Below are 18,306 nucleotides of genomic sequence, written 5' to 3' on the forward strand. Positions count from 1 at the left end.
TGAAACAATTTTCTCCGTACGTATTTGGAAAAAAAACACTTACAAATAAAGTTTAAACTGCATCTCAAATTACTGGTACAATAGAGAAACAAATGGTAAAATAGTAACAGACACACAACAAACTTAAGACAAACACTAATAAATCACGCCCCAACATAATATGTAACATCATAATGCTACTTTTATTTAGTACTAAGGATACTCCATATTTAACGTAACTCCGACATAAAATTCATAAATTTCAAATCATGAAAACATAGGAAGCCATGAAAAGAACGATTCCAACTGCAGCTCGAACTGGAACCTTCAGAGGACTTCCATCAGAGGTGCTGCTGCTCGCCTTTGAGCCTGCTCAATTAATAGACCAAAATAAATAAATGATATCAAAACGAGTGGAGCTAAAAATTGGTCGGGTCATTGACCCATTCGAATGTTACTTGAGCTGAAATGGGTTAAAAATGAGGTTATAACCCATTTTACTCTATTCGTACTAAATTTAAGATTTATTATTTATTTTCTTATAATTTGTTTAAGTGCCTAATAAAACTTTTCGTTATATTATGGATGCATGTAAGTTATAACATGTCAAATAAGAAAATTAGTTATCTTTTAACATGTCAATTGCAATAGCTTAATTAATGAATAATACAAAAAATAGTCAAACGATAGATTTGAATGATTTCAAGAATGACATTTCTGAATCATTTTTCATACGTTAAGGACATTTTAAAACGTTTTCCATAGATTATTTCAGTGTAATTAATTATCCTACTTCGCATATAGTTCAAAAATCAAAACGATGGATGATATATCATATATAGGCCTAACATATCAAATGACTTCTTGATTACCAGTATAGTACATTGGTAACCAACACATAGGGTTGTATATGATTTTAATTATGAACTACACACAATGTCTCAATTTATGAGCATCGTTCAAATACACGAGTCAAACATACTAATTTTGATCGTAAATTCAGATATGTCAAAATTACGTAAGAGTCACTATAAGTTATGGTAATTACCATTGATCATATAACTGGGAGAGAACGAGTCACATAAGCAGTAGGATAATTAATTACAAAATTAGAGTTAATATTGATCCTTTAAATTACCTGAAACAGCTAAACCAGTCGAAGAATCTGGAGTTCCTTCCGAAGGTGCACCCTCTGGAGACATTACCGGTGCATTACCAGCTATGAAATGTTAATTTATAGCACAATTTAAAACACATAAAAAATTGGAAAATATTTAAACACTAACATACAAAAAAAAATGAACTGGAAATTATTTGTAACCAGCATGTGAAAATTTGTAAAAAAAAATATATCACTTATATGACACACAATATATATCCACAGGACATAACTTATTATTGTGTGTTACATGTCTCAAAATTCTCGATATGATTTCTAGTACGTTTCATGTACAACAGTTTTTGCCTATATGAAAATAGTTGAGGTTCTTAAAATATTTACATAATAAGTTTACTTATAAAGTAATTACACATATATAACAACGGAATAATGATTTTCATTAAGGTAATCATTTAAAATATAAAGAAGTTAACATACGAAAAAATCAAGAAAAATCAGCAAATACTATAAATATATGCATACATAATAAATAATTTTGACCTAGTTACAAGTAATTTTACGGTGAAAGAGTGTCAATTAACTCCTCTTGGACAAGTATATCGTTCCACCCCTGATTACATGTCAATTTCTATAATTTTAATTGGTAACAATACTAGAAAAATGTAACTTTTCTGGTATAATAAATTAAAATTATTCTGATAGCGTAAAAGATCTTTATATTATATTGTTTGTAATATAATAACTTACGTACCATAACATTTACTAACAGGAGGAGTTTGAAGATTGCATGCACTAGGCAACGCAAGTGCCTGAGTTTGATTGATTTGGACTCCTAATGACGAACCACCACTGTTGACAATGATACAAAGGCACCGTGGCTTAGACTGCAACACCCCGGAGAGGGCGGAGCAGCAAGAAGCCGACGGCGTTTTCGCACTTCCGGTGACAAAGCTAAGGCATGAAGCCATAGTAATAAGTGTACTTGTGCAATCAGATTGAGCCATGGCTACTTGTACTGAAATCATGCTCATGATAATTGGAACTAAAGCCATGCAAATTATAGCAATTCCTTTTGAAGCCATACTTAGAGAAAAATAATTATATTGTCTTTTATGGCTCCTAGGGAAGAAAATGGCTCTTATGTGCCTTAGCTTTGTGAGTGATTTTATGGGCATGCAATGGAGTATTTATAGTGTCTTGTTTTGAGTTTCTAATTATTTGTCTTACAATCTTCTTTTTAGAAAAAGGAAAAAAAAAGTGGGGGTGGGGGGTGGGTGGGGTTGAAAGTGACAAATTATAGAGGTGATTACTTTGGTTAACTAATATATAGGAGTTGATCACCGTCAGAGTGGTGATTAGTCTCAGGTTTGAGTCCGGAAAATTGAAGAAAAAAACAATTGATAGAGTATGTTTTCTCTTTAATTTTCCTTTTACGGAACAAATCTAAATTAATCAAGATTCCATAGCAAATATTAGGGAAAGAAAACACAAAAGAAAATGGGAGTTTATGAGGTAAGATTTGCAAATGGTGCAACAATATTTTGAATAACGTGTCATGGAGAGTTGAGACTAATCAAGTTGTAAGTTAATTTAATTATTATTCAACTACAGTAATATAGAAATTAACTAATGTACGCATGCATGCCGTGAGATTTATACGGCTAGTCGGCTACAATGTATCACCTTATTAGACTTTGGCATGATGGAAAGTTTTATTTTTTCCCTCATCTATTGTCATTTCTCTGTTATTTGTATTGAAACTCGATTAAATTTAGATTCACATATTGAAAGAATTATTTATAGGCGAAGCGCTCGCAACAAGATTTTTTTTATTTTTAGGGACTCGCAATCGAATCGATCAATATATCTCATTAAGGATGAAAGAATCTCAACTATTCCACCACAACTCACGTTAGAAACAACCAGGGAAAAATACCTGTATAACATAGGCATCCTAAGCTGATCACCTAACTCCAAGAAATATTATGTACATTCGTAGACTTAAGTTATATAATTGAGTCAATGAAATGAATACAAAATACAGAAAGGTCTAAGAAGATTCGTCATTCATATAAGTTGTGATAAGCTAAATTAAAAGATTATTTTATCATTGTTATGAAACTATATATCATGGAAACTTATTATTTCATGGGCAAGTGGAAGCCTTCATAACTCATAAGCACTTGGTAAACTGTAGTTCGTCGTCCCTTTTTTTTAAAAAAATTAATGTGACCACATGGGCCAAGCTTTTATTAAATAAAATAGAGACAAATATTGATTCTGAGTTTAATTGATAACGTAGAATTTTCAATAGCCTATTTAAACATTATTACATATAATTGTTTATAATATAAAGCGGCAAGGTCTGAAAAGACTCATATATGTTATCCATTAAAAGTTTGACTTATTTATGTCAATGCCATTTGGAAAAAGATCCATTCATGCCGTTATTTTTTAACTCTGATTTTGCAAAACCATTTTTTACACGTGGTCAATTATAATTCGGCCACTCCATTAATTTTTTTTTTAAAAAAATAAAAATTCTAAAATCATTTGTGGAGTTTTAAAAAAAACTAAAAAATTCCCAAAAAAAAGGAAAACCAGTCATTTAAAAAATCTGCTTTGATTCGTGTTTTTGTTGTTGTTGTTTTTGACACTGGATTCTTGTTATCTAGTATTTTTTGAGTCTATGTTCAAAATTTCAAATGATTTGAAGTTGTGGAGACCATTAAAGCATGTTGAAGTTTTGAAACTTTGAAGAAATTTCACGTGGTTTTGTTATGTTAGGTTGAATTTGAGCTAAAAAGAAATTGAAGTTTGATATCTAGCTCGGAGGAACGCTATTCTTGTAATTTGAGGTGATTTCGTGAAGAATTGAAGAGTTGAAAATTTGGGAGCTTTTGGTGTTCTTCATGTGTCCTTGGTGTTCTTGAGAAAGAAGGAGCAAAAAGAGTACATTTGATCCAAAATTCCAATTGAAAAATGTTGAAAATTGTTTGGGGTCTTGTTGAGTTAGGTTGGCTTTTTTTTAAAAAAAAAATAATTTAATTAATGATGTGACTTAATTATAATTGACCATATGTAAAAATGGCTTTTGCAAAATCGGAATTAAAAAATAATGGCGTGTATGCGTCTTTTGTCAAACGACAATCACATGGATGAGCCAAACTTTTAACTTGATGACATAAATAAATCTTTTCTCAAAGTTGAATAACATATTTGAGTCTTTTCCCTAATATAAATAAAATTAATATTAATTTTTGGAAAACTCCTTTAAATATGTGCTTCAATTTTATTCTAACTTCATAAATTTTAAATGAAGTGTTCGCTTCTTCTATATTTTGCAAATAGTATAATTAGATATACCTTCAACTTCATAAATTTCAAATAAAGAAAAAAATATTTAAAATTTATGACCAAACATCTACTAAGTGAACCTTCTCAAAAAAAAAAACTAACGCTATCACACACAAATACCTAGTGCGGTAAAAACATATGGATACTAAGTGCTCACACCAAATCAATAAACTATCGAATCTATATTCGCATAAATAAATTTAATACCTAAACACGATTAACTGATTTCATTTTCATATGAATTTGGAACTAATGATCGTTAGTTTCTCAATTATTTCATCAAATCATTATTTAGGAAAATCGATCGAGCTAAACAAATTTATTTATGAAGATTAATTTTTCTGTTTTCATCACATTATTCTCTTACTCTCATTTTGTTTTTAATTGACTAAAATTCTAGAAGGGAAACTTACATAAATATACAATATTAAAAAAATATTTACCATTTATAGCAATAAAAAAATAATTTCACTGAACACTTATAATACATTTATAATACAGTTTTAATACATATTGTAGAGAACTATTTATAAAACATATATAATACAAGTTTTATAGATGGATAATACATTTATCACATATTTTAATAGACTTATAATACATTATATTAGTTTCTTACTACACAAACATAATATATATTTTAAAACACTTATAATACATTTATATTGTATGCATAATTCACTTTTAATACAAGTGTAGATTTATCATAATATTGCTATAAATGGTAATAAATAAAAAATATCGCTAAAATCAGTAATTAACTTTTAAAAAGCACTCAATCAAGTAATTTTTCCATTCTAGAAAACATATGAAATGTCTAATTTTTGATAACTTCCTCTATCTGCGGGTGTAAGTATTGGGCCAGTTGCTTCAGTTGGGCTTCAACAGCTTCTGTAATTGGGCTTCTTGAGCAGTGATAAGTCCAAGTCCAATTCAAACAGAGCGCAGATGGTGTAGTGATAAAACGACTGAATGTTAAAATGTTGAAAAAAGTGACCCGTGAATTTTAAGACATATATTGTTAGTACTTCTCTATAACAATCATCATCAATAACAACAATTCACTATAATGGTCATGTTTTATGTAAAAGAGATATTTCATATAATGTTATATTATATGTTCTTTAAACAATATTCTGTTATAGTAATCAAAAAATATTCAAACAAGTAACATCTTTATAACAGAGTTTGACTATTTTAGAATTTTTCATTCAACATATATAGTGGAAATAACTTCCCATCAATAATGCAAATCGTTTCTCTGATTTGGTATTCAGATTTGGATTTGGTACGAGACGTTAGTACCATTTGATATTCGATATTTTCCGAATATCAAATATTTATTTAATGAAGGTCATATATCAACATGCTTATTTCTCAATAGTACAAAGAGAAAATTAAAAACTAAACATAAATAATTCAAATACAAATGTAGAGGCGTTAACAAAAGAAATGACCATTTGATTTTTCTCTTTCATGGGGTTGGCTTCTGATCATCTACACAAAGTATTAAGATATCGACAATGTTGCAGTGGGTAGTATTTCCTAGTTACTATTCACTTCTACATAACACTACATTTGGTCACAAAACATTAGAATCTGAAAAGATTAGGCACAAATGCTTCAGAAACAATTCACCTTGTTGTCCATTTGTGTTTGGGGTGCATTGATTTTAATTCCTTGGCACAAATGTCTTTTAGTTGTCAATTTACTTTTCTTGATGTCTTCTTACTTGTTAATCTTTTATTATATCGTTCTTCTCATCAAAAAATAGAAACAATCGGAGCAAATTAACTTTATAATACAGTCGACTTCAAACTTCAATATGGTATTATCGAATACCCTACCAAACCAAAGTTTGATTTACCGATTATCGAATTACCGAAGTGATATTTAAAAGTTCAATATTTAATATTTATTTTTAACTATATTACTCATGAATTATCAAACCCAAAATTTAAAAATATCGAATCAAATACCAAACGCGCACCCTAGATATGTAGTGTAAGGCAACTAAGCATTAAGATAAGATTTTATCAAAAAAAATACTAATTGTTGAATACTAACATAGTAACATATTACCCGATACCCAATCACATGTTAAATTTCTCGCATATGATGGCAAGTGATTATATCGATCTATCAACTAAATAAGATTAACTCTGTTTAATTAATGTAGCTTTTAAACTTTGTATCAAGTGAAACAGTGTCACATAACAGATGAAATACCTTTTTTCTACCTAATGTAGCTCTTCTTCTATGGAGTTCTACTCGAGGATAAATGATATAATGAGAAGTTCTTTGAGTCTCCTTCAAACCTCAAACTTACGTGTAGTACTAACAATTATGTGCCACGACAAGCAAAGCCATAGAGACAAAAGCATCAAAACCATTGGAGTACTTGTACAAAAATTTGTTAAGGTTGTTGAACTTCAAACACCTGCTAATCTAATCTTAATTCAACTAATTAATCTTCTTCATAATTATATTTTCAAACTTTCTCCTATATATATATATATTCCCCTTTCATTCATTATCTCTACTTAACCATTTAATTTCACAACTTACACAATTCCCCAAAACCAATTATATATCCTAAAAATTTCTCAATTAATTTTAGCAAACGTTGACTCAAACTCTCAACCTCCTCAGTTGAAAGTCAACCCCGACATGACTTATAAGCACTTAGCTTTTCTGACTTTGGTTCTTTCATGGTTGTTATTCATCGCGTTGTCTCTAGAGATTGTTGATGGCCAAACAATAACTACACCATGTACGGGACCGATGGTCACTAGTTTTACGCCTTGTATGAATTTCTTGACGAATAGCAGCAGCAACGGGGCTTTACCAACCGAAGATTGCTGTAATGCAATGAGGACTATGATGACCAATTCCATGAATTGTTTTTGCCTCATTATCACGGGCGGCATTCCCTTCCAAATGCCTATGAATCCCAACATGATTATGCCTCTTCCTAGTGCTTGTAACATGCCTGGTGTTCCCCTCAAATGCAAAGGTACAATTCAACTTCTTGTATTAAATAGTTTTTCATTAAGACGTTTTGAATTCAAGTCTTGCTGAATAAAGAGTTTTTATTTGGGAGCGTTTTACCCCTTAACGTGAGCGGATTGTATGAGTAAATATGTTCAAATCACCAAGACATCTATATCTGTTATAAGTTATAACAAGTAACATATCTTATTTTCAAGATTATAAATCTCATATATTACAAAAGCTTACAACTTGTATGTAAATTATATTCTTTGATCGACTTGATAATGTAAAAACTATTTACACGAAATAATGATATACTTTAAATTATTTATAATTTAATTATGTAAAAAATTCTTTTGAAACATTTACATCTTGGCAAGAATTAGGTGGTCTACTTCCTACCTTAGCCCTTTCGGTGCGCATCGTTTATCCATTTGGTTTCTTTCGTCACACTTAATAAGAGAAATTTATAATCTTTATTTTCTAACTTGCAGCTCCCAGTCCACCTGCGGTTGTTGCTCCAGGTACTTTTTTTAAAAAAATGTTTTTATTTATTTATTTCCAAATTGCATACTTAATTTTATATACATTTTTTTATAAACAACCTTTGTACGCATCTTTATATAATAACATCTTATTATAACAATCAAGTATTTTTTTCAAAACCAACTTTTTATGTTATATTTTACCTTTGTAAAAATACCTTTTATAAGATCTATCTTCCTTTTTCATAATAATATATTTTTAACCTTTTTTAAAAAATAAAAATAAAATTCTAAAATTTCCAATAATAGATCTAGAAATTTTGAATAAATATTTTGATACATTAATACACTTTATGATAAAAAAAATATTATATGAATATATATTTTCATTATTAAAAGATTATTCTCCTTTATACCAAGTGTAATTATGTTTCGTATTTAGCATTAAAGTTCAACGTCCACAATAATAAAAAATAGATTTTATGCATCTTTTTACCTATTACAATCAATAGTTATTTAAATGTCATATTGTTACATATGTATAAAAATCAGTCGGTATAATAATCAAAATATCTCGGAACAAATAATATCTGTTATAGAAAGATTTGCCAGAAATATTGAAATGAAAATAATGTTAATCAATACTCCATTTTTTTTCTTTCATAATTAGGTACTCGTAACAATGCTGGGGCTCCAAGTACTTCACCAACAGCTGCTCCTATTAGCCCTCCTCGTAGTCCAAAAGGTGCTTACACAATTATTATTTTTACATCATACAAACTAACCTAATTAATTTTTTTTTTAATTAACTTCTAAATTTAATTCAGTTTACGATATAACTCAATAACAAATTTTCCTCAGACTCAACTGTTCCTCCGCCGTTGCCGTCGAATTCATCGCCACCGACCGATGAAATTCCAACTCTAACTCCACCATCACCGCCGACGGATTCTTCAACTCCGGCGACAAATTCCGGCAGGCTAACTCCGGCGACAGCATCTGCTGCACCTTTTTTTGGTCATGGAATTTCACCATTATTTCTGCTCGCTGCATTTGGAGCAATTGTTTTGAGCTTGTACTAATAATAAACTATAAATTAAAATATAGATTGTGTAAAACAATTACCAGAATTATTCATTATTGACGTGTATGTTGTACAAGAATATAATGTATTACGTACTTCTTGTGTTATTATTTGGTACGTCTATAGTTCTATTCGATTTAAAGAATGTAAGTATGTATTTGATTAAATTTTTCGTTTTTGATCTGCCTTTTCTTCAATTCGGAATTCCTAGCAAATTCTTAACTCCCTGAATACATTGAAATTTCACACATGTCGAATTTTTCACCTATGAAACTCGTGAAAGTGGGTGAACCCCTTGCCCCTTCTTATTGCTATTTGTGATGTCGAGTGCTTAAGTAAGATTAACAGTCTGATAGGTCTTTGGACGCTGGCCCTTAGTAGTCTAGTCTACTCGGACCTCTACTAGGGCTAGCGCTAGCCGGAAAAAGGAGAAAAATAGGCGATTCGAATCCCCCTAAGTCTAGAGAGCGCTCTATCTTTTTCCAAATTCCGACTAGCGTGGTTCTTTTTCTTGACCAATTTGAATTCCATTTTCATTTTGGCCGTCGAATTCACATCAGAAATCGCCAACATGAACACAAACGAAATCTTGAATTGCGTATAGAAAGAAAGCAAACCACTTCTATTCTCGGAGCTAAGGTATATAAAAAATGGCTTTTTGGTTAGATTTCCCAACAATGCCAATAAAAAGTAAAATACAAGTAAGAGTTATGGCATTCAATATTATATTGCAAGTACCTAATTATATGAATCTTTCCTAAATTTGTTTGTTGAAGATACTATTTGAACAATAAAACATATTGTTTCTTTATTTATATATTTTCAAATATTTTGAATGGTTAAATGTTAATTATTGTGACAGTATTTTTTTATAAGGAAAAAGACTCATAAATACCCTTATCTATGAAAAACGGCTTATAAATATTCTTTTTCCACCTTTTGGTCTAAAAAAAAAACTTCAACCTATTTTTTGGCTAAAAAATACTCATAACCTATTGAAAACGACTCAAAAATACTCTTCCTCCACTTTTTGGTCTAAAAATATCCTCAACCTTTGTTATTGGTTCAAGAATATCCCTCCTTCCACTTTTTAGTCTAAAAATATCATCAACCTTTGTTATCTCTTTATATTTGTATATCTAATATTTATGATTTTAATATTGTTTAAACTTTTACCATATAAAATCTATAATTTTATTATTTGAACTAAATCAATTTTTTAGTAAATGATAAATTTTTACCCGACTAAAAGATTAAAATCGATTATAGAACTTCTACTTAAAATTTGAATCAATAAATAGTTACATATTTTTTTTTTGTATTGAGGATGAATCGTAAAGTCTATGAAATATAGATTAGAATGTATAATCTCCAATATAATTTTTACTCGACTAAAAAAAATTAGTAAATAGACATCTTATTAGAAAATCTTCAACTTATAATTTGAGTTAATAAATAATTATTTTCTTTAGTATTGAGGATAAATCGTTAAGTCTATAAATATATTAATTAGATAAATTTTATCCTTTTACTTTTAATCTCTGTTACTAAAAAGTTTGATAACATAAAGAATTTATTTTTCATTTCAAATATAGTTAGACTTAAATATTTTTAAATATTTTGGGATGAGTTAATATTAAGAATTTGAATAAATAAAAAAATAATCTATCACGACCTTGACTACCGTGACTGGCACCCACACTAACTCTCCGGTGGGAAAACCACTCTAAACAACCCAACAACACTAATCGCAAAGAAATCTCAAACTTAAGGATGCAAAACAGGTGTAAAACAAGAATGAATGTTGAGTTCCCATAAACTCAAAAAACAGCTAGTTATCAATCCAAAATATGCAGAAGTAAACACATCCTAGGAACTAAAAGTTGTTCGTACCAAAACTCTAAACTAAACAAGTCTAAAACAAGGGAATACAACCCCAAAAGAAGAAGAAACATAGTCATGAACTAAACCAATGTTTGAATCTAAGTCCTGAAAAAAGGACTAGAAAATAAGAGAGTCCACGACAGCTTGAAAGAAATAGCTCACCCTTGAACTCGAACAATAGTCACTCCTCTAAACGAGGTCTCTCCGCATCCGGCTGAATATGCCCTGTACTCAACAAAAGACATAGAAAGAGTAGTATCCATACACAAAAATAACAGTGTACTGGTAGGATCACACGGTTAGCTAGTAAGTGGATCATATATAAGTAAACTCAATACAATAAGCACATACATATAGAATAAGTCAACCAATCTCATGTTCAATCATATTCACCAAGATCACAACTCAATATCTTCAACATGCTATAACTTCACACAAGGGGCCTACAAACAATCAACTTTGTGTCGGAATGCGACACTCAATCCAAATATGTGTCGGAATATGACATTCGATTCAAATATATCGTGTCGGAACGTGACACTCGATTCAAATATATCGTGTCAGAATATGACACCCGATCCAGTATATGTGTCAAAATGTGACACCCGATCCAAACATATCACAATCACAAATACATTCAGTATTTAAAGCATTATACCACCAAGAACAGATTCATCACAAAAACAGGTCAGCAAGTGATCATTTCACACATAATTTAGCATGTCTCCTTATTTATATACACATATGCTTATCATGAAGCAATTTAACAAGTATATAAAACACATATGGAAACAAGACCATCACCTACCTCAAATTCACGTTTTAACAACCTTACAATGCAAGAGCTTTCCCTTTCCGGGTTCGTTCCTCTCGTTCTTGGTTTATAAAACAGTAAATACATATAAAGGATTACCACAATGGCCTAACTATCATGAAAAATAACATAATTCTCATCCTAGACCAAACCCATGATCCTAACCCCACCCTAGGGCTATTTTCCACCATTAGTTTTCAGTTCTAACTCCCCCCCATGATTACCAACCATAGTTTCTAGGTTTTAGGAATCAAATGATGACTTTAGGGAGTAAAATCCTTACCTTAAGCTTGAAAATCCATGGAAAATTGATGAAAATCGCTCTAAGTCGCCTCCTGAAATCTTAGAAACTGTTTTCGCAGAAAAAGACCATTTCTGGGGAGTTTTCCGACTTAAGTCACGACTGCCCCATTCTGGCAGGACCCATCCTGCCTTGGCGGCAGTAATCCCGCTCTGGTGGGATAGCCAGAGATAGATAGTTTGTAAAGAGTCTCCAAATCTCCCCTTTTACAGCATAACCTCTTTCCAAGACGTATTAAAATATACCTTTCACGCTGAATCCGATTTTGGGAGTTTTACTCGTCGGAATGCCATTCCGCGAAGCCATAAATGTTCCGTATCATCTTGGCTATAAGCTTATCCAAATAAATCAGAGATCCGCTCTCTCAAAATTCACATGGTCACCCTAGACTTCACCTGACTTAGAATTAGTCCAAGTCTGGCCTAAGCTAAATTTTTGAAGTTACTATCCGAAGTTTGCTGGCCCGAAATCTTTCCCATTGGCCTATTCCTAATAAGGGGATAAGTCGTTACATTATATTTTAGAACAAATAAAATAATTAATTAATTAGTAAAAGAATTCAATTCAATTAAATTCGGGTTGATATTTTTAGACTAAAAGATGGAAGGAGGGGTTTTCTTGAACCAAAAACAAGGTTGAGGGCATTTTTAGACCAAAAGTAGAGAGAGGGTATTTTTAAGCCATTTCCAATAGGTTGGGAGTATTCTTGAGCCAAAAAGATAGGTTGAGGGTATTTTTAAACCAAAAATATGGAAGAAGGGTATTTATGAGCCTTCCCATAGGTGAAGGGGTATTTATGAGCCTTTTCCCTTTTTATAATAACAACAACATATCAAGTATAATCCTACACGTGAAGTATGAAGAGAATAAGATATATCATAACTTACTCCTGTCATTATGTGGTGGAGAAGTTGTTTCTGATAGAGCCTCAACTCAAAAAAAAAGTTTTCGAATCAAAATTGCAAGAAAATTATATGACATCAAAGTAACTATAGACAAAGCAACTTATAGTACTTTTATATAGTATTTTATTTTTAAAAAATAAAAAATTTATATCTGAATTCACACTTAACAGTAACTAATTTGATTTCAAATCAACCCAACTAAATTGGAGCTGACAGATTGCATTATTAGTGGTTTTCTACGCAAATACCCGATATTCATGTATACGTGGATCTTGTATTCGCTAAAGTATTTAAAGGAAAAGACAAAAATTCAAAAGGCAAGCACAATTATGCGTTAATAAAACTAACGGAAAGGGTCAAAACTATCCTTCAATTATTTGAAATAGAGCACATATATTCTTAAATTATATTCTGGCTCAAAAATACTCTTCCTGTTATACTATTGGCTCACTTCTACCCCTCCATTTGACGGAATGAAATGTGGCATTCCATGTATATTAATTTACGTCACATAGGATCTCCACAAAAGCACCCCACCCCACCCCAATCAATTAAAAGACTCAAACTCACTCATTAAAAGACCCAGACTCATTCTTCATTCCCACAGTTATGATTTCTTTGACTCCCGTAGTTATAGCTACCATAATTAATTTCCAGCAGTTTTTAAGCAACTCACGTAACAATTTGTGGCAGTCAGACACCCCTGCTTGTTGCTTGTCTTTAGGAAGAACATTTCAGCTACTTCCCAAGCATCTATTGATCACGTTGAACGTACGATTATGTTGCTCTGCAGCTCACTTCCGGCCCGACCGCACCCATCTTCTTTCTAGAAAAGCACCTACTTGATCAGGCACCACATTTGCTTAATTGTCATTTTGAAAAATTAAATTCATCACCCTTTGTTAACTATGTCTACTGAATGAAAACTATAGTTTAGCAAATTAAATAGTCAATTAATAGTTTGCTTAAAAACTGCGGTAGCCATAACTACGAGAGTCAAGGATGGATTTGGATCTTTTAATCGATGGGTTTAGGTCTTTTAATTGGTGGGGTGGGGTGGATGCTTATGTGGAGATCCTACGTGGCAGAAATTAATAACATGGAATGCCACATTTTATTCCGTCAAACGTAGAGGTAGAAGTAAGTCAATAGTATAACGGAAAGGTTATTTTTGAGTCAGAATATAATTTAAGGATATATGTACTCTATTTCAAATAGTTGAAAGGTAATTTTGGCCATTTTCCGATAAAACTATTACTCAAGAATTACAAGTCATCTTACAATTTGCTAAATAAAAAAAAAACTTCCGTTAAAATTTTAAAAGAAGAAAATGAACTTACAAATATCTCCATATTTTTATTTATCTAATACATATGTTAACTTTTACCAATTTCATATGAAATTATTATATAATTGAAAGAATATTTGCAATGAGTCAAAATAAAAACTTTGTTTGGGCGGGTTATTTTAGTTCAATTTATTACGACCAATATAAAAATTGGGTTAATATATAGTTTAAATTGACTCATAAAAATTGTCTAAATTTTTTTTTTTATTATTTGATATGTTATATATAATTATAATAAAAAAAAATTATTGGATATTTAAAAATTTGTAAAAGAACAAACAAAGAAATTAAAATCTAGTACGAATTAAACAGTTTAAATTATGACTGCATTTCAGCCTACCCATTTCAGCTACATAACTTTTAGACAGATCATTTACTCACTTATTTTTTAACTCAATCTATTTTAATGGGTAAAAATCCATCCAAAGTCATCCATGTGATACCTCTAATTATGTTCATAAAAATAAGAAGAAAAAAAGTTACAAGTAATCTAACTTCTTCTACGTTAAGAAATGGTTGTCCGTGAGGAAGGAGATTTAACTACATCTTGCAATATTGGTCTATTTTGTTACCACCTATATGACCATGATATTTCCTAGCATTATTTTAATAATTTATTGATTATTACTAATTAGTCTACATAATTATATCACTTATAAGGTAATTATGTATAAATTTCTAATAACCCTATAAACATTTGTTGTTAATTTAATAAAAATAGTAAATTAACTTACTATTACAAATTAAAAATATTGATAATTTATATTATTAATGTATATAACTTTTTTTGGGCAAAATTGAAGAACTTTTTCAATTGGTTCTTACGAGTGATCACCTCATTACTCTAAGAAAGAATTTGGGAAAGTACCGCATCTTAAGAGGTATAATTTATACTAAGAGACAACTTTAAGGAAGTCAATGAATATATTTTATCTTGTTTAACACATCAGTTAGCTTCTACAGATTTCCAAAAAAAGTCAAAACTCATACAAAGAAAATAAAACTTTCAAGGTCACCTAAATACTCTGTTTGATATATAGTTAGTTAAAGGTAGTTGAGCTTCAATAGCACTTTTGGACTTTTTATATTTTCTTCCGTCCATTTTCTTCTTAATCCTCACTGATCTTCTATAAAATACCCTTCATGTAATCATTCTCCCATAACCAAAATCACTTTCTTCCACATTACTATTCTTTAAAATCTCAAAAAAAATAAAAATCCCTAATGGAAGGATTCAAATTCTTGAAGGATTTTCGGCGATTGGTACCATTTTTAGCCGCTGTGTTGATGATTTTTGGGATACAAGTTAGGGGGCAAATTAGTACAGCATGTAGTAGCGCGATGCTACGTAGCTTTAGCCCTTGTATAAACTTCATGAGCAATAACGGTTCAGGTTCACCAACTTCAGCTTGTTGTCAATCTCTTAAGGAACTTACAGCCAGTGGCAAAGATTGTCTCTGCCTTATTGTTACTGGAAATGTTCCTTTTAAAGTACCAAACAGAAATGTCGCGATTTCCCTCCCCAAAGCTTGTAACAAAGATAGTGTTCCCATTGAATGCAAAGGTAAAATCAAACATTTTACCAATATTTAGCTGCTAAAATGACGATAACACCCATGACTTGTAGCTCGAGTGCACGTTCCCTAAGGGGTATAAGCGTCATTTGGCAGTCGAGTAGTATGATTTGGTAACTAATTCTGTTTTCAATTTCTTGTATTGCAGGTTCTTCTACCCCTCTTCCAGCTCCAGGTACCAAAACAACTCAATTTATATAATCTTGCACCTGTTTTTCCAACTAATACGACGAAAAAAAATAATCAAAATCGTCTTTTAACTACAAAAACTTTGGTCTAAAAAAATTTATATTGGTGTGACAGGTCCAGCTGCCTTAGCACCATCAGGATCTCCACGATTTCGGAATCCTAGACCACCTCAAGCTCCTAGTCCTGACGGTAATTCATTTTTAACATTTCTCGCGAATTTAGTTAAACTTGATGAATTATTAGGTCTGATTTGGTTCATATAAATTAATGTTAGGTGATGATGTTCCTGAACCATTCAATCCTCCTTTGGGACCAGCAGGTGATACAACACCAGGTTTAACACCACCAACTCCATCAGGCGGCGGATTAGGAAATCCTTACAATGGATTTTCACCGCCATCTATAACAGATGACGGTTCTGGAAATCCTGATACAAGTTCAGGATTCAGGCCTAATTTGACTCCTTCTTCTGCCCCGGATTCACGGAGACTTTCACTATTTGTTGTTCTAGCAGCCTGTGGAGCAATTGTTCTGAAGTTGTACTGAATTGATTCTTATAGTAAATATGAACATCGTTTGGAGTATGATGAATACATTAGTGGATAGGTTGCAAACATTTTTTGTTGTTTCAATGTAATCAATTTGTACTGTCAGTATATTGAAATTTTTTGGGAGTCTTGAAATCTATATATATTTTTCAATTTGCTTTATTATCTTGATTGCTTATCAGTTGTTTTTTTCTACAAATTTGAGGTATATATTGACAGAGGAACCATCATGAAGGATCATGTTATTCTACATATTTCATTAATGATCTTGGCATAATTTGCAACATTTCATCCAACTGCTTTCTATTTTGAATTAATTATCTGTGTCAAATTTAGTGGCCAAAATGAAGTTTACTTAACAGATGTATGCAACAAGAGCATGACACATATTCAGGTTATTGAAGCTTGTTTTGAAATTCATATTTTAAGTTTATACTAGAGGTACGCGTAGTACATTCTTGATTCTACCTTCCCTGAAATTGTTGTTGTTGTTGAGACATCTTGTTATTTCATTGCCTCTGGCTTTACCTATCATAGGCTAGCTTTTAACAAAATGAATTGAACTTCCCCTGCTTTGGTTTGGAAAGCAAGAAAGATTAGCGGATGACAATTGACCAAACAAAAAGGTAGCATTTGCCTAAAACTAGTGGTCTCATAAAAGTAAAAAAAATCTTAAATCTTACAAGTTGCAAGTATTGTTCTGAAGGTCTTATATCAGTATAACCAAAGCAGAGATCAATCTCTACTCCTTTCAATATGAACAACAATTTAACTAATTTAATTGACTAGTATATAACAAGTATGGAACAAAGAAATATATTGGTACTAGATTGACCTAAAGTCTTTCTATTTATCCAGCTAGAATTCAAATAGAATTGAAAGAAAATGAATGTGATAAGACAGAAGCTCTCACTTCTCGGACTAGTACAGGTCCAAACCAAAGCCAAAGCTCCAAAAGTCTAAGGATAAGTTCCCTCTCTATGGAAGAAAGAGAGTGCCACAGCTATTATTTCAAAAGCTCGGAAATTCCTTCTGGGAACAGCTTGGAGATAGAGGGTTTTCTGGGGGAGAGAAAGTTTCCAGGTTGGATTTTTGTAGATCAAATAGTACCCCCTATCGACCTCAGTCTTGTTTTTTGCTAGCTTAAGATTGGCCGCAGAGCGGTACCACCCACCCTACCCTACCACCTATAGGCGGCCGTCCTACAGCCGAGTTGGATTGGAAGAGTCAGCCTGCGGGGTAAGCCTTTTCACGTGTGCGCATTATTGTTGATTAGTCTGTTTTTCTATCCAAGCCAAAATTGACGAAATAAAATGAAAAAGATTCCAATTTCATGTCTTAAATGAAATGAGTGGACTAGAATCGGCAGTATTCTAATAGATAGATAGTATGGTAGAAAGATTCATTTATTTCTTTCTACCATACTATTTATTAGTTAGATTGTTGTTATAAAGCTGCCCCCTGGAATAAAACTGGAATGAACCATGAAATTGATAAGGAATGAGATTCGGTATCTACTCTAGATATGATCTTTCCCATAAAGCTAGGCATGAAAAATCCGCCGTTTCAGTATCTTAAGGATACATATGTATCCACGATAGAAAATTAATTGATAGTACTATATACCCTGTCTCGTATAGAGTATTTGAAAGCCAACAAATGAACACATGCCTTGTTTTACATCTCATTCGAATCTAATTCGAGTAGACGATACTAAATCAATA

At 31.4% G+C, this 18,306-nt stretch overlaps 3 protein-coding genes across 4 annotated transcripts; 2 read left to right on the forward strand and 1 right to left on the reverse strand.

Moving 5' to 3' along the window:
- Positions 1-2,265, reverse strand: LOC129881821 (non-specific lipid transfer protein GPI-anchored 5-like). Of its 2 annotated transcripts, none has more exons than XM_055955928.1 (3): positions 1,851-2,265; positions 1,118-1,171; positions 1-348 (listed from the first exon to the last, which is right to left on the reverse strand). In XM_055955928.1, exons 1-3 carry the CDS (start codon positions 2,179-2,181, stop codon positions 242-244), a joined length of 492 nt encoding a protein of 163 aa, XP_055811903.1. In that variant the 5' UTR covers positions 2,182-2,265; the 3' UTR covers positions 1-241. The 2 variants fall into 2 exon arrangements, with proteins under 2 accessions (XP_055811903.1, XP_055811902.1); XM_055955927.1 differs by having other exon boundaries at positions 1,118-1,198.
- A 4,753-nt stretch (positions 2,266-7,018) lies between these two features.
- On the forward strand, positions 7,019-9,071 carry LOC129881822 (non-specific lipid transfer protein GPI-anchored 20-like). The gene is made up of 4 exons (XM_055955929.1): positions 7,019-7,472; positions 7,945-7,974; positions 8,606-8,680; positions 8,797-9,071. The coding sequence occupies exons 1-4, from the start codon at positions 7,127-7,129 to the stop codon at positions 9,015-9,017; spliced, it is 672 nt and encodes a 223-aa protein (XP_055811904.1). The 5' UTR covers positions 7,019-7,126; the 3' UTR covers positions 9,018-9,071.
- A 6,333-nt stretch (positions 9,072-15,404) lies between these two features.
- On the forward strand, positions 15,405-16,744 carry LOC129881823 (non-specific lipid transfer protein GPI-anchored 21-like). Its single transcript, XM_055955930.1, has 4 exons — positions 15,405-15,835; positions 15,994-16,020; positions 16,149-16,223; positions 16,309-16,744. The coding sequence occupies exons 1-4, from the start codon at positions 15,496-15,498 to the stop codon at positions 16,578-16,580; spliced, it is 714 nt and encodes a 237-aa protein (XP_055811905.1). The 5' UTR covers positions 15,405-15,495; the 3' UTR covers positions 16,581-16,744.
- The last annotated feature ends 1,562 nt before the right edge of the window (positions 16,745-18,306 follow it).

This window comes from Solanum dulcamara, chromosome 3, assembly GCF_947179165.1.
Source record: "Solanum dulcamara chromosome 3, daSolDulc1.2, whole genome shotgun sequence".
NCBI lineage: Eukaryota > Viridiplantae > Streptophyta > Magnoliopsida > Solanales > Solanaceae > Solanum > Solanum dulcamara.